The sequence below is a fragment of the Lithobates pipiens genome, unplaced genomic scaffold, assembly GCF_037356315.1.
Source record: "Lithobates pipiens isolate NorthernLeopardFrog02 unplaced genomic scaffold, aLitPip1_a1.2 Scaffold_1, whole genome shotgun sequence".
In the NCBI taxonomy this organism is placed as follows: Eukaryota; Metazoa; Chordata; class Amphibia; order Anura; family Ranidae; genus Lithobates; species Lithobates pipiens.
The window spans coordinates 119,302,037-119,320,922 of record NW_027507685.1 but is presented as its reverse complement, the minus strand read 5'-3'; the positions used below and the strand labels follow the sequence as shown (position 1 = coordinate 119,320,922).

At 43.2% G+C, this 18,886-nt stretch overlaps 2 protein-coding genes across 3 annotated transcripts in view; one reads left to right on the top strand and one right to left on the bottom strand.

Moving 5' to 3' along the window:
* Positions 1 to 256: 256 nt before the first annotated feature.
* POLE3 (DNA polymerase epsilon 3, accessory subunit) lies at positions 257 to 11,855 on the bottom strand. The gene is made up of 5 exons (XM_077474980.1): positions 11,709 to 11,855; positions 10,041 to 10,115; positions 7,447 to 7,532; positions 5,342 to 5,460; positions 257 to 694 (listed from the first exon to the last, which is right to left on the bottom strand). The coding sequence occupies exons 2-5, from the start codon at positions 10,104 to 10,106 to the stop codon at positions 525 to 527; spliced, it is 441 nt and encodes a 146-aa protein (XP_077331106.1). The 5' UTR covers positions 10,107 to 10,115; positions 11,709 to 11,855; the 3' UTR covers positions 257 to 524.
* Positions 11,856 to 11,900: 45 nt separating this feature from the next.
* CUNH9orf43 (chromosome unknown C9orf43 homolog) overlaps positions 11,901 to 18,886 on the top strand; it is a 55,439-nt gene continuing 48,453 nt past the window's right edge. Inside the window, exons 1-2 of one of the 2 annotated variants that reach the window (XM_077474951.1) lie at positions 11,901 to 11,976; positions 14,972 to 15,185. In XM_077474951.1, the coding sequence (XP_077331077.1) occupies positions 15,035 to 15,185 (151 nt within the window). In that variant the 5' untranslated portion in view covers positions 11,901 to 11,976; positions 14,972 to 15,034. Of the gene's footprint in view, positions 11,977 to 14,971; positions 15,186 to 18,886 lie in introns of those variants that run through there. The other variant, XM_077474966.1, reaches the window with a different exon arrangement.

The window sequence follows — 18,886 nt, the reverse complement described above, 5'->3', positions numbered from 1 at the left end:
TCAGCGTCTCTTCCTTTGAGCTCTTATGACCGAACGCTTTGGCCATTAGACATGCAAGAAACACGGAAGGGAACCTAGAGCAGGATTTTCTCCAGGAAACAGGTATTTCATCATGCTGGCAAGTCAAAGTGTTGGAAGATTAGCCTCTTCTCTAGAGAATGGTGTGATGCTTCTGCTAAATGGCAATGGTGTCAGGGCAGCTATACATGAAGGTCAAACACCCCTTTAACAACAGTAAAGACACAAAATCTGCTAATTAATTAAAAAAAAATTTTTGTTTTTTTATCTAACAATTCTAAGGAAAAAAAGGACACCAATAACAAATGTTCTTCTTTGTGCAACAAATCATCTTACTGCTGTCAGATCACATCGCCAACTATGGATCGATCCTTACAACCAGGTCATTGAACAGTCTTGCAGAAAATGTTTAGGCTGGAGAACCATTAGATAGTGTGCATAGAGAAATTGCTCTTCATGCTTAAGTGTCACAAAACTGACACTAATGTCATATTACAGAGGATTGCTCAGTTATCCACTTCCTCATCTTCTATCACTTCTTCCTCTTCCATCTTTTCCTCCTCATCTTCATTGTCGTCTGCTTTGCTTTTGTCCTCCTCTCCATCTGCTTTCTTATCTTTGTCCTTCTTCTTCAACTCTGAGGCTTCTTTCTTTCCCTTCTGTTCCTGCCTGTAAGCTGCAGAAAAAGATAGATATTACTAATTTTTAGCTTGATGCAATCAAGTTATCTTACATCCTTTCTGACATAGCCATAAATTTGGATGCATTCTATTTCATGATCTCCCACAAGATGGGGCTTTGAGAGAAAAGCGGCATTCGACATAGACACATAACCATTTTGGTTTCCAACTCAACACACATTTTAAAACAGGGAATGTTTGGGGGTTCCCCTTCCTCCAGATGTGGAGAGTTTCATCGTAACAAATGTGCCCTGCCGTATGCTAACCTGTATCTGGGGAATAGGAACACTCCAAGGCCTTGAATGAAGGAATTTCCAAGTACCTGTGACACATTCTGATGTGGCATAGTTACTTCGACGACATGTATGTAGAATCTTGCAGAGCTATTGGTACCAATCAATGATAATGCAATCAGGGACACATTTATCCAGCAGTTGTGTTTAAATCTCAACTATGATGGCCTGGTATAGTCACTATCAAGGCCAAATAAAGGGATCCAGGCTTTCATGGAAGCACCCCCAAATAATACTGGAAGGAAGGCTGATCAGGTTAGCTAATGAAAACAGATTTTTACCAAAACATTTATTTCACTTGTAAAACACATCATGGAATATTAGATCTAATGCTTTTCAACTGCGGAGCTTTCTATATAAGGAATTCTGTAAATAGAAAATTTGGCAAATGTATACGTGATCACATTAATTTAAATAGAAGATGGGAAAATATCTACCCCTACCCTACTAGCCAACATATTGGCGTGCTGAAGAAACTTTACCCAAGCTCAACTGATCTGTAGCTAATAAAGAATTTGGAACACACTTAAAACAATATACTACTGTAGTCTTCTAGGACTTATATTGTTGGAATTGCTCTCATCTGCAAATGCTACACAGAACGTGTATATAGCTTATTGTTTGACTCTGATCTTTATTCTGCAGCTGCAGAATGGGGTATTTTATTTATATTAGCAAACTGACTGGTGGTTGGCAGATGCCTATGACAACAGTATGCCCATGAGCTTGCTCTTGAGCCCCATACATTGTAGGGTAGCATCAAGAGACATATTTTTGTTCCAGATTCTCCCCACCGTGGTCCTCCCCCTCCTGACTACACAGGGTTGGCCTTCACCAAGATGATGGAAACTCCACCAATTTAAATTCCGCTTTCACTCTGTGTTGAGCGGTGAGAGTGAAGAAGTGTGTGAGCAGAACAATGGGATGAGCACAGCAATACTGTGTATGAATGGGGCCACAGAAACATCATATGCCTCATTTCATATAGATTTAAGAGGAGGTGCAGCTTTCTTCCCCTTCTGTAGTAAAGCCCTTAACCACTTTGCAACCGAGACAACTAACATTTCTCTCATATGGAAAAAAAAAAAAAAAAAAAAAAAAAACTAGAAAATTACTTGGAACCCCCAAACATTTAACAGTATCTCACAGAAGTTTGTACACCCCTTACATTTTTGGAAATATTTTATTCTATCTTTTCGTGTGACAACACTGAAGAAATGACACTTGGCTACAATGTAAAGTAGTAACAACAAAAGTGAGTAAACTCCCAAGTGAAAATGTCTAAATTGGGCCCAAAGTTTCAATATTTTTTGTGTGGCCACCATTATTTTCTAGCACTGCCTTATAACCCTCTTGGGTATGGAGTTCACCAGAGCTTCACAGGTTGCCACTTGAGTCCCCTTCTACTCCTCCATGACAACATCACAGAGTTGGTGAATGTTAGAGACCTTGCACTCCTCCACCTTCCATTTGGATGTCCCACAGATTCTCAATAGGATTTAGGTCTGGAGACATGCTTGGCCAAACCATCACCTTTACCCTCAGCTTCTTTAGCAAGGCAGTGGTCATCTTGGAGGTGTGTTTGGGGTTGTTATGTTGGAATACTGCCCTACAGCCCAGTCTCCAAAGGGAGAGGATCATGCTCTGCTTCAGTATGTCACAGTACATGTTGGCATTTATGGTTTCCCTCAATGAACTGTAGCGCCCCAGTACCGGAAGCACTCATGCAGCCCCAGACCATGACACTTCCACCACCATGCTTGACTGTAGGCAAGACACACTTGTCTTTGTACTCCTAACCTGGTTGCTGCCACATACGCTTGAAACCATCTGAACCAAATAAGTTAATCTTGGTCTCATCAGACCACAGGACATGGTTCCAGTAATCCATATCCTTAGTCTGCTTGTCTTCAGCAGACTGTTTGTGGGCTTTCTTTTACACCATCTTTAGAAGAGGCTTCCTTCTGGGACGACAGCTATGCAGACCATTTTGATGCAGTGTGCAGAGTATGATCTGAGCACTGACAGGCTGACCCCCTCAACCCTTCAACCTCTGCAGCAATGCTGGCAGCACTCATACTTCTATTTCCCACAGACAACCTCTGGATATAAACGTTGAGCGTGTGCACTCATTTTCTTTGGGTGACCATGGTGAGGCCTGTTCTGAGTGGAACCTGTCCTGTTAAACCACTGTATGGTCTTGGCCACCGTGCTGCAGCTCAGGTTTCAGGTACTTGGTGATCTTCTTATAGTCTAGGCCATCTTTATGTAGAGCAACAATTCTTTTTTTCAGATCCTTAGAGAGTTCTTTGCCATGAGGCGCCAAGTTGAACTTCCAGTGATCAGTATGAAAGAGTGAGAGCAATAACGCCAAATTTACACACCTGCTCCCCATTCACACCTGAGACCTTGTTACAACACTGAGTCACATGACACCAGGGAGGAAAAATGGCTCATTGGGCAAACTCACTTTTGTTGCCAGCGGTTTAGACATTAATGGTTGTGTGTTGAGTTATTTTGAGGGGACAGCAAATTTACACTGTTATACAAGCTGTACACACTACTTTACATTGTAGCAAAGTAATTTCTTCAGGGTTTTCACATGAAAAGATAAAATAACTACAAAAATGTGAGCGGTGTACCCACTTGTGTGAGATACTGTACATATTTTTTAGCAGACACCCTAAGGCAGTGATGGTGAACCTTGGCACCCCAGATGTTTTGGAACTACATTTCCCATGATGCTCATCTACACTGCAGAGTGCAGGAGCATCATGGGAAATGTAGTTCCAAAACAGCCAGGGTGCCAAGGTTCGCGATCACTGCCCTAGGGAATAAAATGTCGGTTGTTGCAATTTTCTACGTCACACACTTTTTGCACAGCAATTTTTCAAATGCATTTTTTGGAGCCAATTTGTATGTATAACGTGAAAGATGATGTTATAGATACTCAACATATCATGCTTTAAAATTGTGCACACGTTTGAAATGGCGACAAGCTACGCTACCTAAAAATCTCCATAGGCAACGCTTTAAAAATATTTCCGTTTTGAGTTAGAGAGGAGGTCAAATAGAACTATTGCTCTCGCTCTATAGTTTGTGGCGATACCTCCCACGTGTAGTTTGAACGCTGTTTACATATGCGGATGCGACCTACATTCGCTCCTAAGCGTTATTTTATTTTTTTATTGTTTATACATTCCCTTAATTTTTTTATTCCTATTACAAGGAATGTAAACATCCCTTGTAATAGGATTATAGCATGACAGGTCCTCTTTATGGAGAGATCTTCTATAAATCCCTAGATCTCTCCTCTATGCTGGAAATTTTTTATTTATTTTTTAATCTAAAAAGGGAGCAGTGTTAACATCTGCCGGCGCCAGAAGTGACGTCGCATCCGGCCTCAGAGGGTCACATAGAGATGGCCCCGGACTATCTGGTCCTTGGTCACCTGGTCAGACTGTGCGCTGCCGCTGGTTTCATACTCCGGCACCCCAATCGCACGGGAAAAACCGGAGGTAGGCATCTTTCAGATATCGCCACTCAAAGAAAATGACATCATATGACAGTGTACAGTGGGCAAGTGGTTAAGTAGAAGTGCCATTTTCATAGACAAATGCTTGAAAAACCTTTTGATGGTCTGTGGTTCCTACGATGACGTGGTGCACAGATTCAGCTGGCGAATATCCATATATTGACTATTGTAGAAATTATGAATTTTTACCCGCAATGCTACACAAGCAAAACAGGACAAACAAAAATTAGCACCAGCATGTACATATTAACGATAGGACAAACAAAAATTATCAATATCATTAATATGTACAGGCTATTGCTAATTTTTGTTCGCCCTGTTTTGCGTGTGAAGCATTGTGGGGAACCCCCCCCCCCCCAGAAATGTAAGCAGCTAATGTTTTACGTAGATTCAAATTTTTACTCTAAGTGGAGCTTGACTCATAGTGAACCTGTCATAACAAGGTCATGTGTTTATACAGCAAACCTGCAAAAAGAAAAGAAAAAGAAAATTCTGGCCCCTCATTTCTTAAAACGTCATCACTTAACTGCCCACCATTCTCTGCAAGTATTCACACTTCTGGGGCTGAAGAATCTGCCCCCACCAGGTTTACATACTGTAGTGACATACCAATTGGAGGGAGGAAAAAATAGCAAGCGGGGGGGAGGGAGAAGACAGGTAATGCAAAGCTGCAGCTTTTCAAGACACAGGCCACCAGAAAGCTAAGTATATGTAGTCTATTTGTGGGTATGTTTTACATACAATTGTCACTGGATTAAAAAAATAAATAAAAAAAGTCAAGCATGTTTGAAAGTCTATTAAAACAAAGCCTTTACCCTCTAAAGCCTCTTTCAGGGGACCCAGAAAACGCTGGAACTCCATCTCTTCCATGGCCGACATCACATCAGTCACATTCAATGTTTTCCTCTTCTGCTTCATTGCAAAATTGTTGGCGCTAAAGAAGGCAATAGAGTCAATGCATCACTAACCTGGTCTCAAAACACCAATCAAATCGTTCTCTTCGTTCCTCCTCGACCTTGTGCTCTCTTATTCATTCGTCACCTCCTCCTACCATGCTCATCTCCAGGACTTCCCTCAAGCCTCTCCTATGGAACTCCCTATCACAATCTGTCTGACTATCTACAACTCTGTCCACTTTTAGGTGATCCCTAAAAAAAAAAAAATCCTTATCTTCAGAGAAGCCTATGCCACCTCCACCTAACAACTGTATTTCCACCTTCTCCATCAGCTCATCTCCCACAGTTATTCCCTGTTTGCATCACTTGACTCTCCGTTTTATATTGTAAGTTCTAAAGAGCAGGACCATCTGATTTCTCCCGTATTTAATTGTATTGTAACTGTACTATCTGACCTTATGTTGTAAAGCGCTGTGAAAACTGTTGGGAGCTATATACTGTGGGTATAGAAAAGAAACACCCCCTTTAAAATCACATTTTGTGGCTTTGCAGTCTGAAATTAAAGACAGATACAGTTTGTTTTATCCAACTGTATTTACGCAGTACAACTTATAACATTCAAAGTAAAAAAACAACACCAACATGTCTGAAAAAAGAACAAAAACAAAAAAAACAAAAAAATACAATCACGGAGTTGGAAAAAGGATCACCCAACCAACCTCAATGCCTAGAAGCACAGTGAAGTCTATTATTAAGAAGTGGAAGGTATTTGGTACAACACAGACCCTTCCTGGATCAGGACAACATTGGAGGACAGGAGAAAACTAGTCAGAGGCTACCAAGAGGCCTACAGCTACTCTAAAACAGTTGCAGGAATTTATGACTAGTGATCATTGTGTGCATGTGACAATATGGGGGGGGGGGGGGGGGAGAAACCCACACAAACACACACACTCCAACAAACGACATTCGAGAAAGGCCATATGCAGTCATGACTAAGCTTTTCCAAAACGCACCTTAAAGATTCTGAGGCCCCATGGAAAAACGGTGGTATGGTCAGATGAGGCCAAATAATAAAATTTTAGTCTCAACAACAAGCGATATGTCTGGTAGAACTGGAAATCCAATAGGGCCCACCATCCAAATGACACCATTCCTACAGTAAAGCATGGAGGTGGTAATATCCTGTTATGGGGGTGTTGCTCTGCAGCAGGGACTGGAGTAATTGTCAGGATAGAAGGAAAAATGGATGGGCCAAAATACTGTAAAATTCTTGATAAAAATCTGCTGCCCTCTGCCAGAAAGTTGACGATGGAAAGAAGGTTTACCTTCCAACAAAGCAATGACCCAAAGCACACAGCAAAAATGACCACACGGTGGCTGAAGGAGAAAAAGGTGAATGTCCTTGCATGGCCTATTTAGAGCCCAGACTTAAATCCCATTGAAAATCTGTGGAATGAGAAAACTACAGTCCACAAATTGTCACCATCAAAATTTAACTGAACTTGAGCAGTTCTGCAAATAAGAGTCTAGATATGCAGTTAGTAGACATATCCCAAACAGACTAATGGCTGTAATCAAAGCAAAAGGTGGTTTAACAAAATACTGACAAGGGGGGTTTCTTTTCTTTTTTTCCCCCAACTCAGGGTTTCAATTTTTGATTTCTTTTTTTTCTAACATGTGTTTGTTAAAACCTTCACTTGGATGTTATAAATTGCACCAATCAATACAGCTGGATAAAACAAAAAATTGTCGGTCTTCATTTCAGGCTGCAAAAGCAACAAAACTTTTAAAAAAGGGGTGATTATTTTCTATTCCCACTGTAAATCCTGTGTAATAATCAAAGAGTACTCATCATTTATTCTCTTTATCTCCATCATTCTGAAGGCAGACAATCAATCCGCTATAGGTATTGGTAACTTATTCTGTCACCAAAACATGGCTGCCTCACCTGGATCCCCCCCCACAAGAACGCATAATGCATCCACCTAGAATAAAACATCATTGCCTCAGTAGACACTTACCAGGATGTTGCATAAAGGACAAAGACACTGGCTGCCCGTGAGATTGCACTGCGTGCTTCTTTAGATACATTTACTCCCTCTGGTAACTACAAACAGAAAAAGAAACAGACTATCATCTACCTATATTGAATAAGTGCAAGATGGCTTTACATAGACACTGTCAATTTTCTCTAAACGGGTAATGGGAGTTTCTCTACTTCCCATCCGGGCCAATTCTGGCACTTCGCTCCTACATGGAAAAATCATTTTTGGTAGAAAATTTACTCAAAACCCCCAAAAACAATATATATTTTTTTAGCAGAGATCCTAGGGAATAAAATGGTGTTTGTTGAAAACCTTTTTTTGTCACATGGTATTCGTGCAGCAATTTTTCAAAAAATTTTTTTTGGGGGGGGGGTTGTGTGAAGAAAACGGTGTCATGGGGGAAAAAAAAATAAAATAACCCCCCCCCACACACACAAAGTTAGCCCAATTTTTTTGTATAATGTGAAAGAGTTAACATCGAGTAAATAGATACCCAACATGTCATGCTTGAAAATTGCGCTAGCTAGTGGAATGGCACCAAACTTCGGTACTTAAAAATCTCCATAGGCAACGCTTTAAAGTGTAAGTTCACCTTTACAGAAAAAAAAAAAAAATCTGTAAGGTGAACTTACACAGGTCCCCCTCCTCATCCCACCGGTCCTGCTGAACTGGACAGCCTCAATCTCCAGTTACACCACAATACAGTGCACTTACACCCCCTTCCTGACCAGACCAATTTTCAGCTTGGGCTGCAAATAGGTACTCAGGTACTCGCATGGGCTGTGACAGGTCCTCTTTATTGGGGGGAAAATCAGTGTGATTTGTGTACAATGTAGGCAGTAAACCGCAATCTCCTCCTCACACACACGATCACGTGGGTAAACAGCCGGCCAATGGCCATTTACAAGCGTCTGTGACGAGCAGTGTTCCCGGGAACATGCCGCCACCGACGTGCTCGCGGGCACAGTGGGGGTGTAGCCATCCCTGATCGGCCGTCTTCATCGCGGCCGATCACGCGGTAAACAGCCATACCCAATGGCTGTTCACTGTCCTCGGCGGCGAGCGGTGTCTCCGTGACACGCCGCCACCTAAGGAACAGGGAAGCACGTGCACGATTGCGCGCATTCCCTGTTTAAATGGGAGGATGTCATATGACACCCTCCCGCCAAAATAGGTGTGCCGCCTGGCCGTCATCTGGACGGCCAGCAAGTGGTAAAAAAAAAAAAGGGTGGGTCAAATTGATGTTCGTTTTCAACCAGTGACTGGAAAATTTGGAAATAGAAAACTTCTTGATCAAAGGAATTTTCAGACAGTGTATGTGGTTTTTGTTCAGAAATGAAGTGAAAATTTCAAACAAAATTCTTTAATTCAGCGAATGTACAAAGATTTTTCATTCGAATATTCTCACCTGAAAATTGAGCCATGAGGCCAGCATAAAGCTCGGTACACACCTATGCAGCTTTTGATCCGTTTCTGCAGTGCGTTTTGGTTTTTGCGCACATGATTTTACATTTTTTTTTTTTTGGGCATATTAAAACACAAATTGCTGCAAAAACGCATTACATGCTTTTCTCCATTGAAATATATTGAGCCAAAAAAAATAAAAAATAAAAGCACCGTTTTTTTTTTATATACACAAAAGAAAAAAGTCCCTGACTCTTTCCAAAAATGCAGCGGCTGAAAAAAGCACAAATATGAACATGTCCCATAGGAAACCATGTAAATGAACTGTAGTGCGTTTTTCAGCAAAAAGCACCAAACATATAGATGTGAACCAGGTCTAAGGCGTTTACTAACATAATGGGGTTAAAAAGACTAAAATTAGCCCTTTATAGTACAAAAAAAAGCAGATAATCACTACTGGGAGGGGTTAATTTTTTTTACCGTAGAACAGTGAAAGTAATACTTACAGTAGTGATATTTTTATACTATAAAGGGCTCATTTTTGTTTTTTTAACCCCATTAGGTTACTGGCCGATTAATCAATTATGAAATTAATCGATTACTATTTTCATAATCGATTGATTCATTGTTTCAGCCCTACTTAGCGTAAGATCATATTTCACATTATACAAAAAAATTTAAAAAAATTGGGCTAACATTACCGTTTAGTTTTTTTATTCATTGAAGTGTATATTTTCCCCAAAAATTGCGACCACTGAGAGCGACATATTGCAAAAGCTGCCAGGTCTCTGCATAATATATATATATATATATATATATATATATATATATATGGTTTGGCAGTTCTAAATTTTCTAGCAATAAATACGGATTTTAACTTGAAAACAAGTGTCAATAAATAAATAATAAAAAAAAAAGGCTTAGCCTTAAGTGGTTAAACTGACCTCATGTACAGACCGAAGTTCATCTCTTTGATCTACAATAACCAAATGATACAAGGTTTCTTTTTATCTCTCAGCACTGAGCAATGTTGATAAACGTTGTCAGATTTTTTATTTATTTTTAACAGCTCTAAACCGAGAACTGCTCTGCACTTGTTACTTGAATCAAAACCGTGTGTGTGAAAAAAAATGTATAGCTCTTGATTAAAATACAAAGAGACTTACCGCCTCTTTGATAATCCTGGTGACAACGGCGTTGGGTAAATTCAGATCCTCTGGTCTCTCGGCCATCTTGACCAACTACAGAAGAGAAACATGAACATTAGGAATGGGAATTCACCTATATCATGAATGTGGGAATCATCTTCTACCACAGGCTGCCACTGCTGAAAAGGCTAGCTGCCTGGCTGTAAAAAGTGGAACTTCATTCTCCCAAACAGCATGGATCTCCACTCCGACCAAACCTGAGAACTAATCTGGAAGAATGGTCAAACATTCCCATAGACACACTCCTAAACCTTGTGGACGGTCCTCCCAGAAGAGTTGAAGCTGTCAGAGCTGCAAAGGGTGGGCCAACGCAATATTGAACCCTATAGACTAAGGCTGGGATGCCATTAAAGTTCATGTGCGTGTAAAGGCAGGTGTCCCAATAGTTTTGGTAATATAGGGGGTGTGTGTGTGTGTGGAGATTTTATATATCTCCCCAAGTTCTCCTTTAATTTACCTTCTCTTCCTGGTTTCTAACCTAAGCTGGGCTCCACAGCCAGTTGGGATTGCTATATTCCAGCCATCCCTGGAGACCATGTGTTTGTAGGATGCAATTTACACGCAGATGTGGTGGATGTCCACGCATGCGCACAAATGCGCAGGGCACTGCAATGCCCATCTACCACTAGCTGTCAGCATGTGTTGACGATCTCTCCCAAATTCCTGGAAGACACCGATGCCACACACGCGTACACACCCTTATATTAATAGGAAGGGAAAGAAAAATGTGTGGTGTGAAACAGCCGGGCTGTAGTTGGGGTCAGGATAGCATTTAGGAGCAGTTGCATTCCACTTAACCCATCTTCACTCAATCTAAAACAAGAAAGCCTGGAGTTCAGCTTTAATGAAGAACGTCTTCACAGGGCGGGGGGCTCAGAACCACCTTCTGCCTGGGGTCCAATGACGACGTCATCCCCGGATGGGGGGGGGGAGGGGGGGTCCGATGACGTCATCCCCGGATGGGGGGGGGGGGGGGTCCGATGACGACGACGTCATCCCCGGATGGGGGGGGGGGGGGGGGGGGGTCCGATGACGACGACGTCATCCCCGGATGGGGGGGGGGGGTCCGATGACGACGACGTCATCCCCGGATGGGGGGGGTCCGATGACGACAACGTCATCCCCGGATGGGGGGGGGGGGGGGTCCGATGACGACATCCCCGGATGGGGGGGGTCCGATGACGACTACGTAATCCCGGGATGGGGGGGGGGTCCGATGACGACTACGTCATCCCGGGATGGGGGGGGGGTCATCCCGGGATGGGGGGGGTCCGATGACGACTACGTCATCCCGGGATGGGGGTCCGATGACGACTACGTCATCCCCGGATGGGGAGGGGGGGTCTGATGACGACTACGTCATCCCTGGATGGGGGTCCATCTGAATTTTTTTTACAAAGACGGTCAATTGTTTGGGGGTGACAAAGACCCTGAAATCCTCAATGGGGTCACAGCAGACTCTTCCTTATCCTAAAATATACTTTATCTTCCATCCCAGGGTGAGGTGCCCCTTTAATACACATATAATGTGCCGATGCACAAGGTTACTAGACTACTATTGTGGGTATATAGTTCAGCCTCTATGTCATACAGTGTGTAGTTCGGTATCAGATAACACATTCATACCCTCCAATACTTCTCGATCACCGATCACGGGGCTGCCCGCTTCCCGCCAGGAGTCCACACTTCCACCGTGTACCACGTGCTCTTCATCTCCCGCCCCCTGGAGGTCCTCTTTGCGTTCCACCGCTCAGCCGCCATCTCCCAGCATGCGTTCCACCGCTCGGCCGTCCTTTACACGTGTGCGAATACGGCCAATCAGTTCCCGCTGATCGTGTAGGGCGGGGAAGGGGGGCGGGAAAGCGTCCAATGTTGTCTTGGCGACCTGAGCTGGGTAAGTGTATTGACGTTTAGCTGGGGGGGAGAGAGAGAGAGACCCTTCAATTCAGCGAAGCAGAATGTTCAGCCTTGCTTCTTTACTCTGCTATTTATCTCTACTCTATAAGTGGAGTTTGCCTTGCTGAATTAAGCTTTGACGGAAAAAAACTGGAAGATGAGTGCTTTCTATGCACAGCTGAATTTTCCAGTTTTAGTAAATCAGCCCCTTACACACTGCTGCGACTTAAAAGTTGTGCAACTTTTACGGGCACGATTTTGCAGCCGCTATTTCAGAGAATGTCTGTGGAAACTTGAGGTCTATGGACCTCAACTAGCATTAAAGTTGGACCCAAGTAGCGCAGGGACTACATTGAAGTCGGCAGGACTTGACGTTGCACAGATATGAATGGTTATCATTGGAAATCATGGGGACCGACTCGTCATACCACTTTGCAGTCCCAAGTCACAGGACAAGTTGCACAAGTGTGAAAGTTACTGACCTGTCCTGAGTTAACACCCCCAGAGTGGGCAAAGCGGTGTCAAATAACAATTCCCCTTAGAAGGCACATGAGCAACTACTTTGGTTTGTTCTGTGAAGTTATGCACACTCTGGAGCTGGAAATCAGCATGTGCAGACAGAAGGCTGACAGGCAGATCTTGCCCGGCCTCCCTCCTGACAGTTACAGTCATGGCTAAAGGCTACGCCTTGTTATCTTAACCACTTCTGTACTGGGCACTTTTCCCCCCTTCCTGCCCAGACTAATTTTCAGCTCTCAGCACTGTCTCACTTTGAATGACAATTACGCGGTCATGCAACACTGTCCCCATATCAAATTATTATAAATTTTTTTTACATAACCAGAGCTTTCTTTTGGTGCCATTTAATCACCACTGGGTTTATTATTTTGCTAAATAAAAAAGATCAAAAATGTTAAACTTTTTTTTTCAAAGTTTATTATAAAATTTTGCAAACAAGTCATTTTTCTCCTTCACTGATGTGCACTGATTAGGCTGCACTGATGTGGCGACAGTAACGAGGCAGCACTGATTACCAGTGTAGATGTCCCTTTTACACAAGCTGGTGTTCTACTGATATATGCACACCGTTGAATAGTGCCTGCGCATGCACAGAATAGAAGGGCACTCTAGCTGCGTGGCCGATCAGCTGGAGTGACGTCACCATATCGCATGCGCACATCGTAGGAAGTTGTTTTTCGATGGGTGATACCATTTCACGGGCACAATTGAAAGCTATGCAAGGAGCATAGGGACACAGTAGATGTCACATTGTGCCTCGCTGTAACAACAACAGTGAGGCACAATATGACAAATACTGTGTCCCTACGCCGTTTGCATAGCATTAAATTGTGCCCGAGAAATAGTATCTGCTGTTGAAAAAAGGCTCATACGATGTGGGCATGCGCTATGGGATGTCTCTCCAGCTGATCGGCAACTCAGCTGGAGTGCCATTCCGTTCTGCACATGTGCGGGCACTTTTCGACGATGGGCACATATCGATAGAACACCGATTATTGCTTTTCTTGTCTCCTTAGTCAATGTGAGGAACGGAATGCCGATAACCGTCTTCTGTTTACATCACAATCAAATGTGATTGGACACAGCTGATCACGTGGTAAAGAACTGCTGATTGGCTATTTACCTCAATCTGTGATCAGCCATATCTGGAGTAAAAGGCAATCACAGAGCACGCCATCCACGTGCAGCAGGGGTCACGCAGTGCTAATTTTGACTAGATGCCCCTTACTTATATGCGGTAGTGCAATGTTTAAACTTTAATGTGCTATTATTATAGGCTCTGGATGGAATTGTACTGTGATCAAGGCATGTAAGCTGGAACGCATAAGCCCCTGTATATTTTTTCTCATTTTTTTTTGTTTTTATACACCAATAAAGAAGCAACAAGAACGTTTGGAGTTGTTGGCTCTATTCTTTGAATTTATGTCTGTATCGGTGTGAGAGAGAGCATCAGAGCCAGAGCACCCACTGTGGATTTTATCACAAGCCTGCAGAGGACTTGCACTGATTCTGAGCATTGCATTTTCTGCTTTTACTGGATGGAATTGTGTTGTCAATTTAGAAATGACCAGCAGAACAGTGTTAATTTTGATGTCAATTTTTTATTTAGTTTTAGTCATAGTCTTTTGACTAAAATGCCATTTTAGTTTTGGTCATATTTTAGTCATATTTTAGTTGACTAAAATAGTGTTAATTTAGTAGACAAAATTATTTTAGTCTATGAAATTAACACTGCGGGCACGATCACAGGAGGACATCATATGACGGGCGACCACACTTTAGCCGAATGATGGTCGACAAATGGTTGTAATCCTCAGACATAAAATATTAACAAAGCATTTCCCTCTATAGTGTGTACGTGTCTCAATCCAGAGCACTAAGGCTGCTTTCACACTGCAGCGGGAGCGGCGTCGGCGGTAAAGTGCCGCTATTTTTAGCGGCGCTTTACCGTGGTTTTAACCCCCGCTAGCGGCCGAAAAAGGGTTAAACCCGCCCGCAAAGCGCCGCAGCAGCGGCGCTTTGCCGGCGGTATTGCCACGGTGTCCCATTGATTTCAATGGGTAGGAGCGGTATAGGAGCGGTGAATACACCGCTCCTTCACCGCTCCAAAGATGCGGCTAGCAGGACTTTTTTCACCGTCCTGCCAGCGCACTGGAGGGAAAGGGGCCGGTTTTTTTCAGGCGCTACACAGGCGCTATTTTTAGCGCTGTAACGCCTGAATACCGCCCCAGTGTGAAAGCAGCCTAAGTGTCAGCTGAAAGTGTTTATGACAGGAATCTTCAAACTACGGCTCTCCAGCTGTTGCAGAACTACACATCCCATGAGGCATTGTAAAACTGACATTCACAGACATGACTAGGCATGATGGGAATTGTAGTTCCTTAACAACTGGAGGGCCATAGTTTGAAGAACCCTGGTTTATGAGAATGGATTTAGTTTTAAAACACTCCTGTCTCTCTATATCTGTATTTCAGGTGCCCCATGCACATGGATGTGTGGTAGTGGAGGGACCCCACCTGTCACACCCTGAGAGTGGAATGGCCACCTTATTGGACCTGGATGAGACTTTGTGCAAGACACCAGTATGTCAGCATCCGCAGTGTTGGGTGACCTTCAGGAGGCTCAAACTGGGTCACCCTCGATACCGGCCACTTGGTTCTATTACTAGGACCCCCCGAATGGATCCAGGTACTGTCTTGCTTTGAGGTCTTTCGCTTATTCCAAGATCTTAACTTGTCATAGGTGCTTCTTTAACTTACAGTAGCTCCCAAAAGTGAGTACACCCCTCACATTTTTGTAAATATTTTATTATATCTCTTCATGTGACAACACTGATGAAATGACACTTTGCTACAATGTAAAGTAGTGAGTGTACAGCTTGTATAACAGTGTCATTTTGATGTCCCCTCAAAATAACTCAACACACAGCCATTAATGTCTAAACTGCTGGCAACAAAAATGAGTACACTCCTAAGTGAAAATGTCCAAATTGGGCCCAATTAGCCATTTTCCCTCCCCGATGTCATGTAATTCATTAGTGTTACAAGGTCTCAGGTGTGAATGGGGAGCAGGCATGTTAAATTTGGTGTTATCGCTCTCACTCTATCATACTGGTCACTGGAAGTTCAACATGGCAAAGAACTCTCTGAGGATCTGGAAAAAAAGAATTGTTGCTCTACATAAAGATGGCCTAGGCTATAAGGAGATTGCCAAGACCCTGAAACTGAGCTGCAGCACAGTGGCCAAGACCATACAGCGGTTTAACAGGACAGATTCCACTCAGAACAGGCAACATGGTCGACCAAAGAAGTTGAGGTCACATGCTCAGCGTCATATCCAGAGGTTGTCTTTGGGAAATAGACGGATGAGTGCTGCCAGCATTGCTGCAGGGGTTGAAGGGGTGGGGGGTCAGCCTGTCAGTGCTCAGACCATACGCCACATACTGCATTGGCTGTCATCCCAGAAGGAAAAAAGCCTCTTCTAAAGATGATGCACAAGAAAGACCGCAAACAGTTTGCTGAAGATAAGCAGACTAAGGACATGGATTACTGGAACCATGTTCTCTGGTCTGATGAAACCAAGATAAACTTATTTGGTGCAGATGGGGGTCAAGTGTGTGGCGGCAACCAGGTAAGGAGTACAAAGACAAGTGTGTCCTACCTACAGCCAAGCATGGTGGTGGGAGTGTCATGGTCTGGGGCTGCATGAGTGCTGCTGGCACTGTGGAGCTACAGTTCATTGAGGGAACCATGCATGCCAACATGTACTGTGACATACTGAAGCAGAGCATGATCCCCTCCCTTCAGAGATTGGGCCACAGGGCAGTATTCCAACATAATGACCCCAAACACACCCCCAAGATGACCACTGCCTTGCTAAAGAAGCTGAGGGTAAAGGTGATGGACTGGCCAAGCAGGGCTCCAGACCTAAACCCTATTGAGCATCTGTGGGGCATCCTCAAACAGAAGGTGGAGGAGCGCAAGGTCTCTAACATCCACCAGCTCTGTGATGTCATCATGGAGGAGTGGAAGAGGACTCCAGTGGCAACCTGTGAAGCTCTGGTGAACTCCATGCCCAAGAGGGTTAAGGCAGTGCTGGAAAATAATGGTGGTTACACAAAATATTGACACTTTAGGCCCAATTTGGACATTTTCACTCTGGGGTGTACTCACTTTTGTTGCCAGTGGTTTAGACCTTAATGGCTGTGTGTTAAGTTATTTTGAGGGAACAGCAAATTTACACTGTAATACAAGCTGTACACTCACTACTTTACATTGTAGTAAGGTGTAATTTCTTCAGTGTTGTCACATGAAAAGATATAATAAAATATTTACAAAAATGTGAGGGGTGTGAGATAACCCCCTAGGAGAAGCGCTCTTCCGGGGGGTTAACTTGCAGGTGCACTCCCATGTCCAGCATTTGCGTCCATAGACATTTATGCCCAACTCACCCCTGATCTCCGGCATGTGAGTCATTGGATTTGATTGACAGCAGCGGGAGCCAACAGCTGTGCTGCTATCAATCTTTCCAATCAAGAGACGGGACCCTGTTCAGAGAGGGACAGCGTGTCTCCGGCGTGGGAATTACAGGGCTCAGGTAAGTAAAATGGGGGGGTGGTGACTGCCAGAAGTTTTTTCACCTTAAAGTGGGGTGCCCCTAAAAAAATAAAATAAAAGTCAGCAGCTACAAATACTGCAGCTCTTGACTTTTAATAATCGGACACTTACCTGTCCCAGGGTCCAGCGATGCGGGGGAATGAAGCCCCCCCCCTTGTTTTTTCAGTTTTTTATTTATTTACCACTACTATTACTTTATACTGTTTTTTTATATTTACAAATGCAGTAATTTAGAAAATTACATGAAAGGTTTAGCACTGGGAAACACTTTTCAAAAGATACATAGTGCATTTTATATTCAACTATATAGATCAAACCAAAATGAGGAACAAATGAGCAGGAAAGAGGGACAGAGAGACTTTGTTCTGAACCAGGGACTTTCCCTCGTAATCAGGGACAGTTGGGGGCTATGATATTGTAATGCTTTTGTGTGTTGTGTTTCTTTTCTATGCAACGTTCACAAGCACACTTGAACAGTATGAACATGGCACAAAGAGAACAATTGTGTTCTCAGGGTAATTGCTTTGAACCTGATTTGATCAATGCAGATCAAGGAACCAGGTGTGAACTCTGTCTCACTGGCTGGTTGTCCGGTAGAGGGATTTGTTTAGGAGCTTCTTAAAAGAATCCTGACAAGCAACCAGTGGCAAGCTAAGTACACTTGCACCTGCAGCATACCAGCAGATTGCTCTGACATGGCCCGTACACACGATCTGAAAATCAGACGTGAAATACAGTTTTCGACGCGATCGCATGATAACCAGATCGTTAGTATAGAGCTTTCGAGAACCGATCACAACAGTTCATCCAATATTATTTGACCGCACAAGCATGAAAATATTCCTCATACAATACCAGATCGTACGATTTTCATTTAGTCAGTACAGTTGTCATCCGAAAATACAAGATAAATACTCTACAACACATGACATCACTTCCTATTTTTTATTTCTGTCGTTGGAGAATTTTTGGGACTTTAGTAACATATTAAATTTCTACAGTGCTGCAACACGGGTGCTTTTAAAACGGCGGTAAAACGCCGCTAAAACTGGCAGCACTTTACTGCTAACGCCGGGTACTTTTAGTGTAAAAGTAGTCTAAAAATGCCAGATCATCTGACCTGTAATGTATGTTTTCTCGGGTAATTGCCTATAAAAACTTTCAGCTGCTAATTAACTTTTATTTATCTTATTTTGCCTGGTGAAGAGGAAAAGGGGCATCCAATTGGCTGTATTTGCAACCAAAACCTCCTAACCAAACATTTTCATAAGCACTATTGTGCAGTATCCTGCATGATGCCGCCATCTTGCTTAGGACTGTTTCTACAAATCACGAGGCTCCATACAGCTCACCTGACAGAGCCCCCGCCCTTCGCAAATATAAATTTTGCTAAAAATATGCTAAAATCATTATTAGTGGACACAAACACAACATAACTTACACAATTCCTGATAAAACTGCATTGAGTTATTAAATTAAGTTCTGTGTGTAAATGAGGTCTTGAGGCTAATTTACATGGGTGTTGGCAGGCTATGTTATGCTATGGCAGGGGTGTCAAACTGGTGACCCCCCATCTGTTGCGGAACTACAAGTCCCACCATGCTTGTGGAAGTCATGCTTGTGTAGCACCCTCCTAGGTAGATGCTAGAAGAGAGTATCGTTTTTTTGGTCTTTCTGCTTACCAGGAATATGGACAGGTAAAACTTAGGCCGCGTACACACGGGCGGACTGTCTGACGGACTTGGTCCGCTGAAACGTGTTTCAGCGGACAGT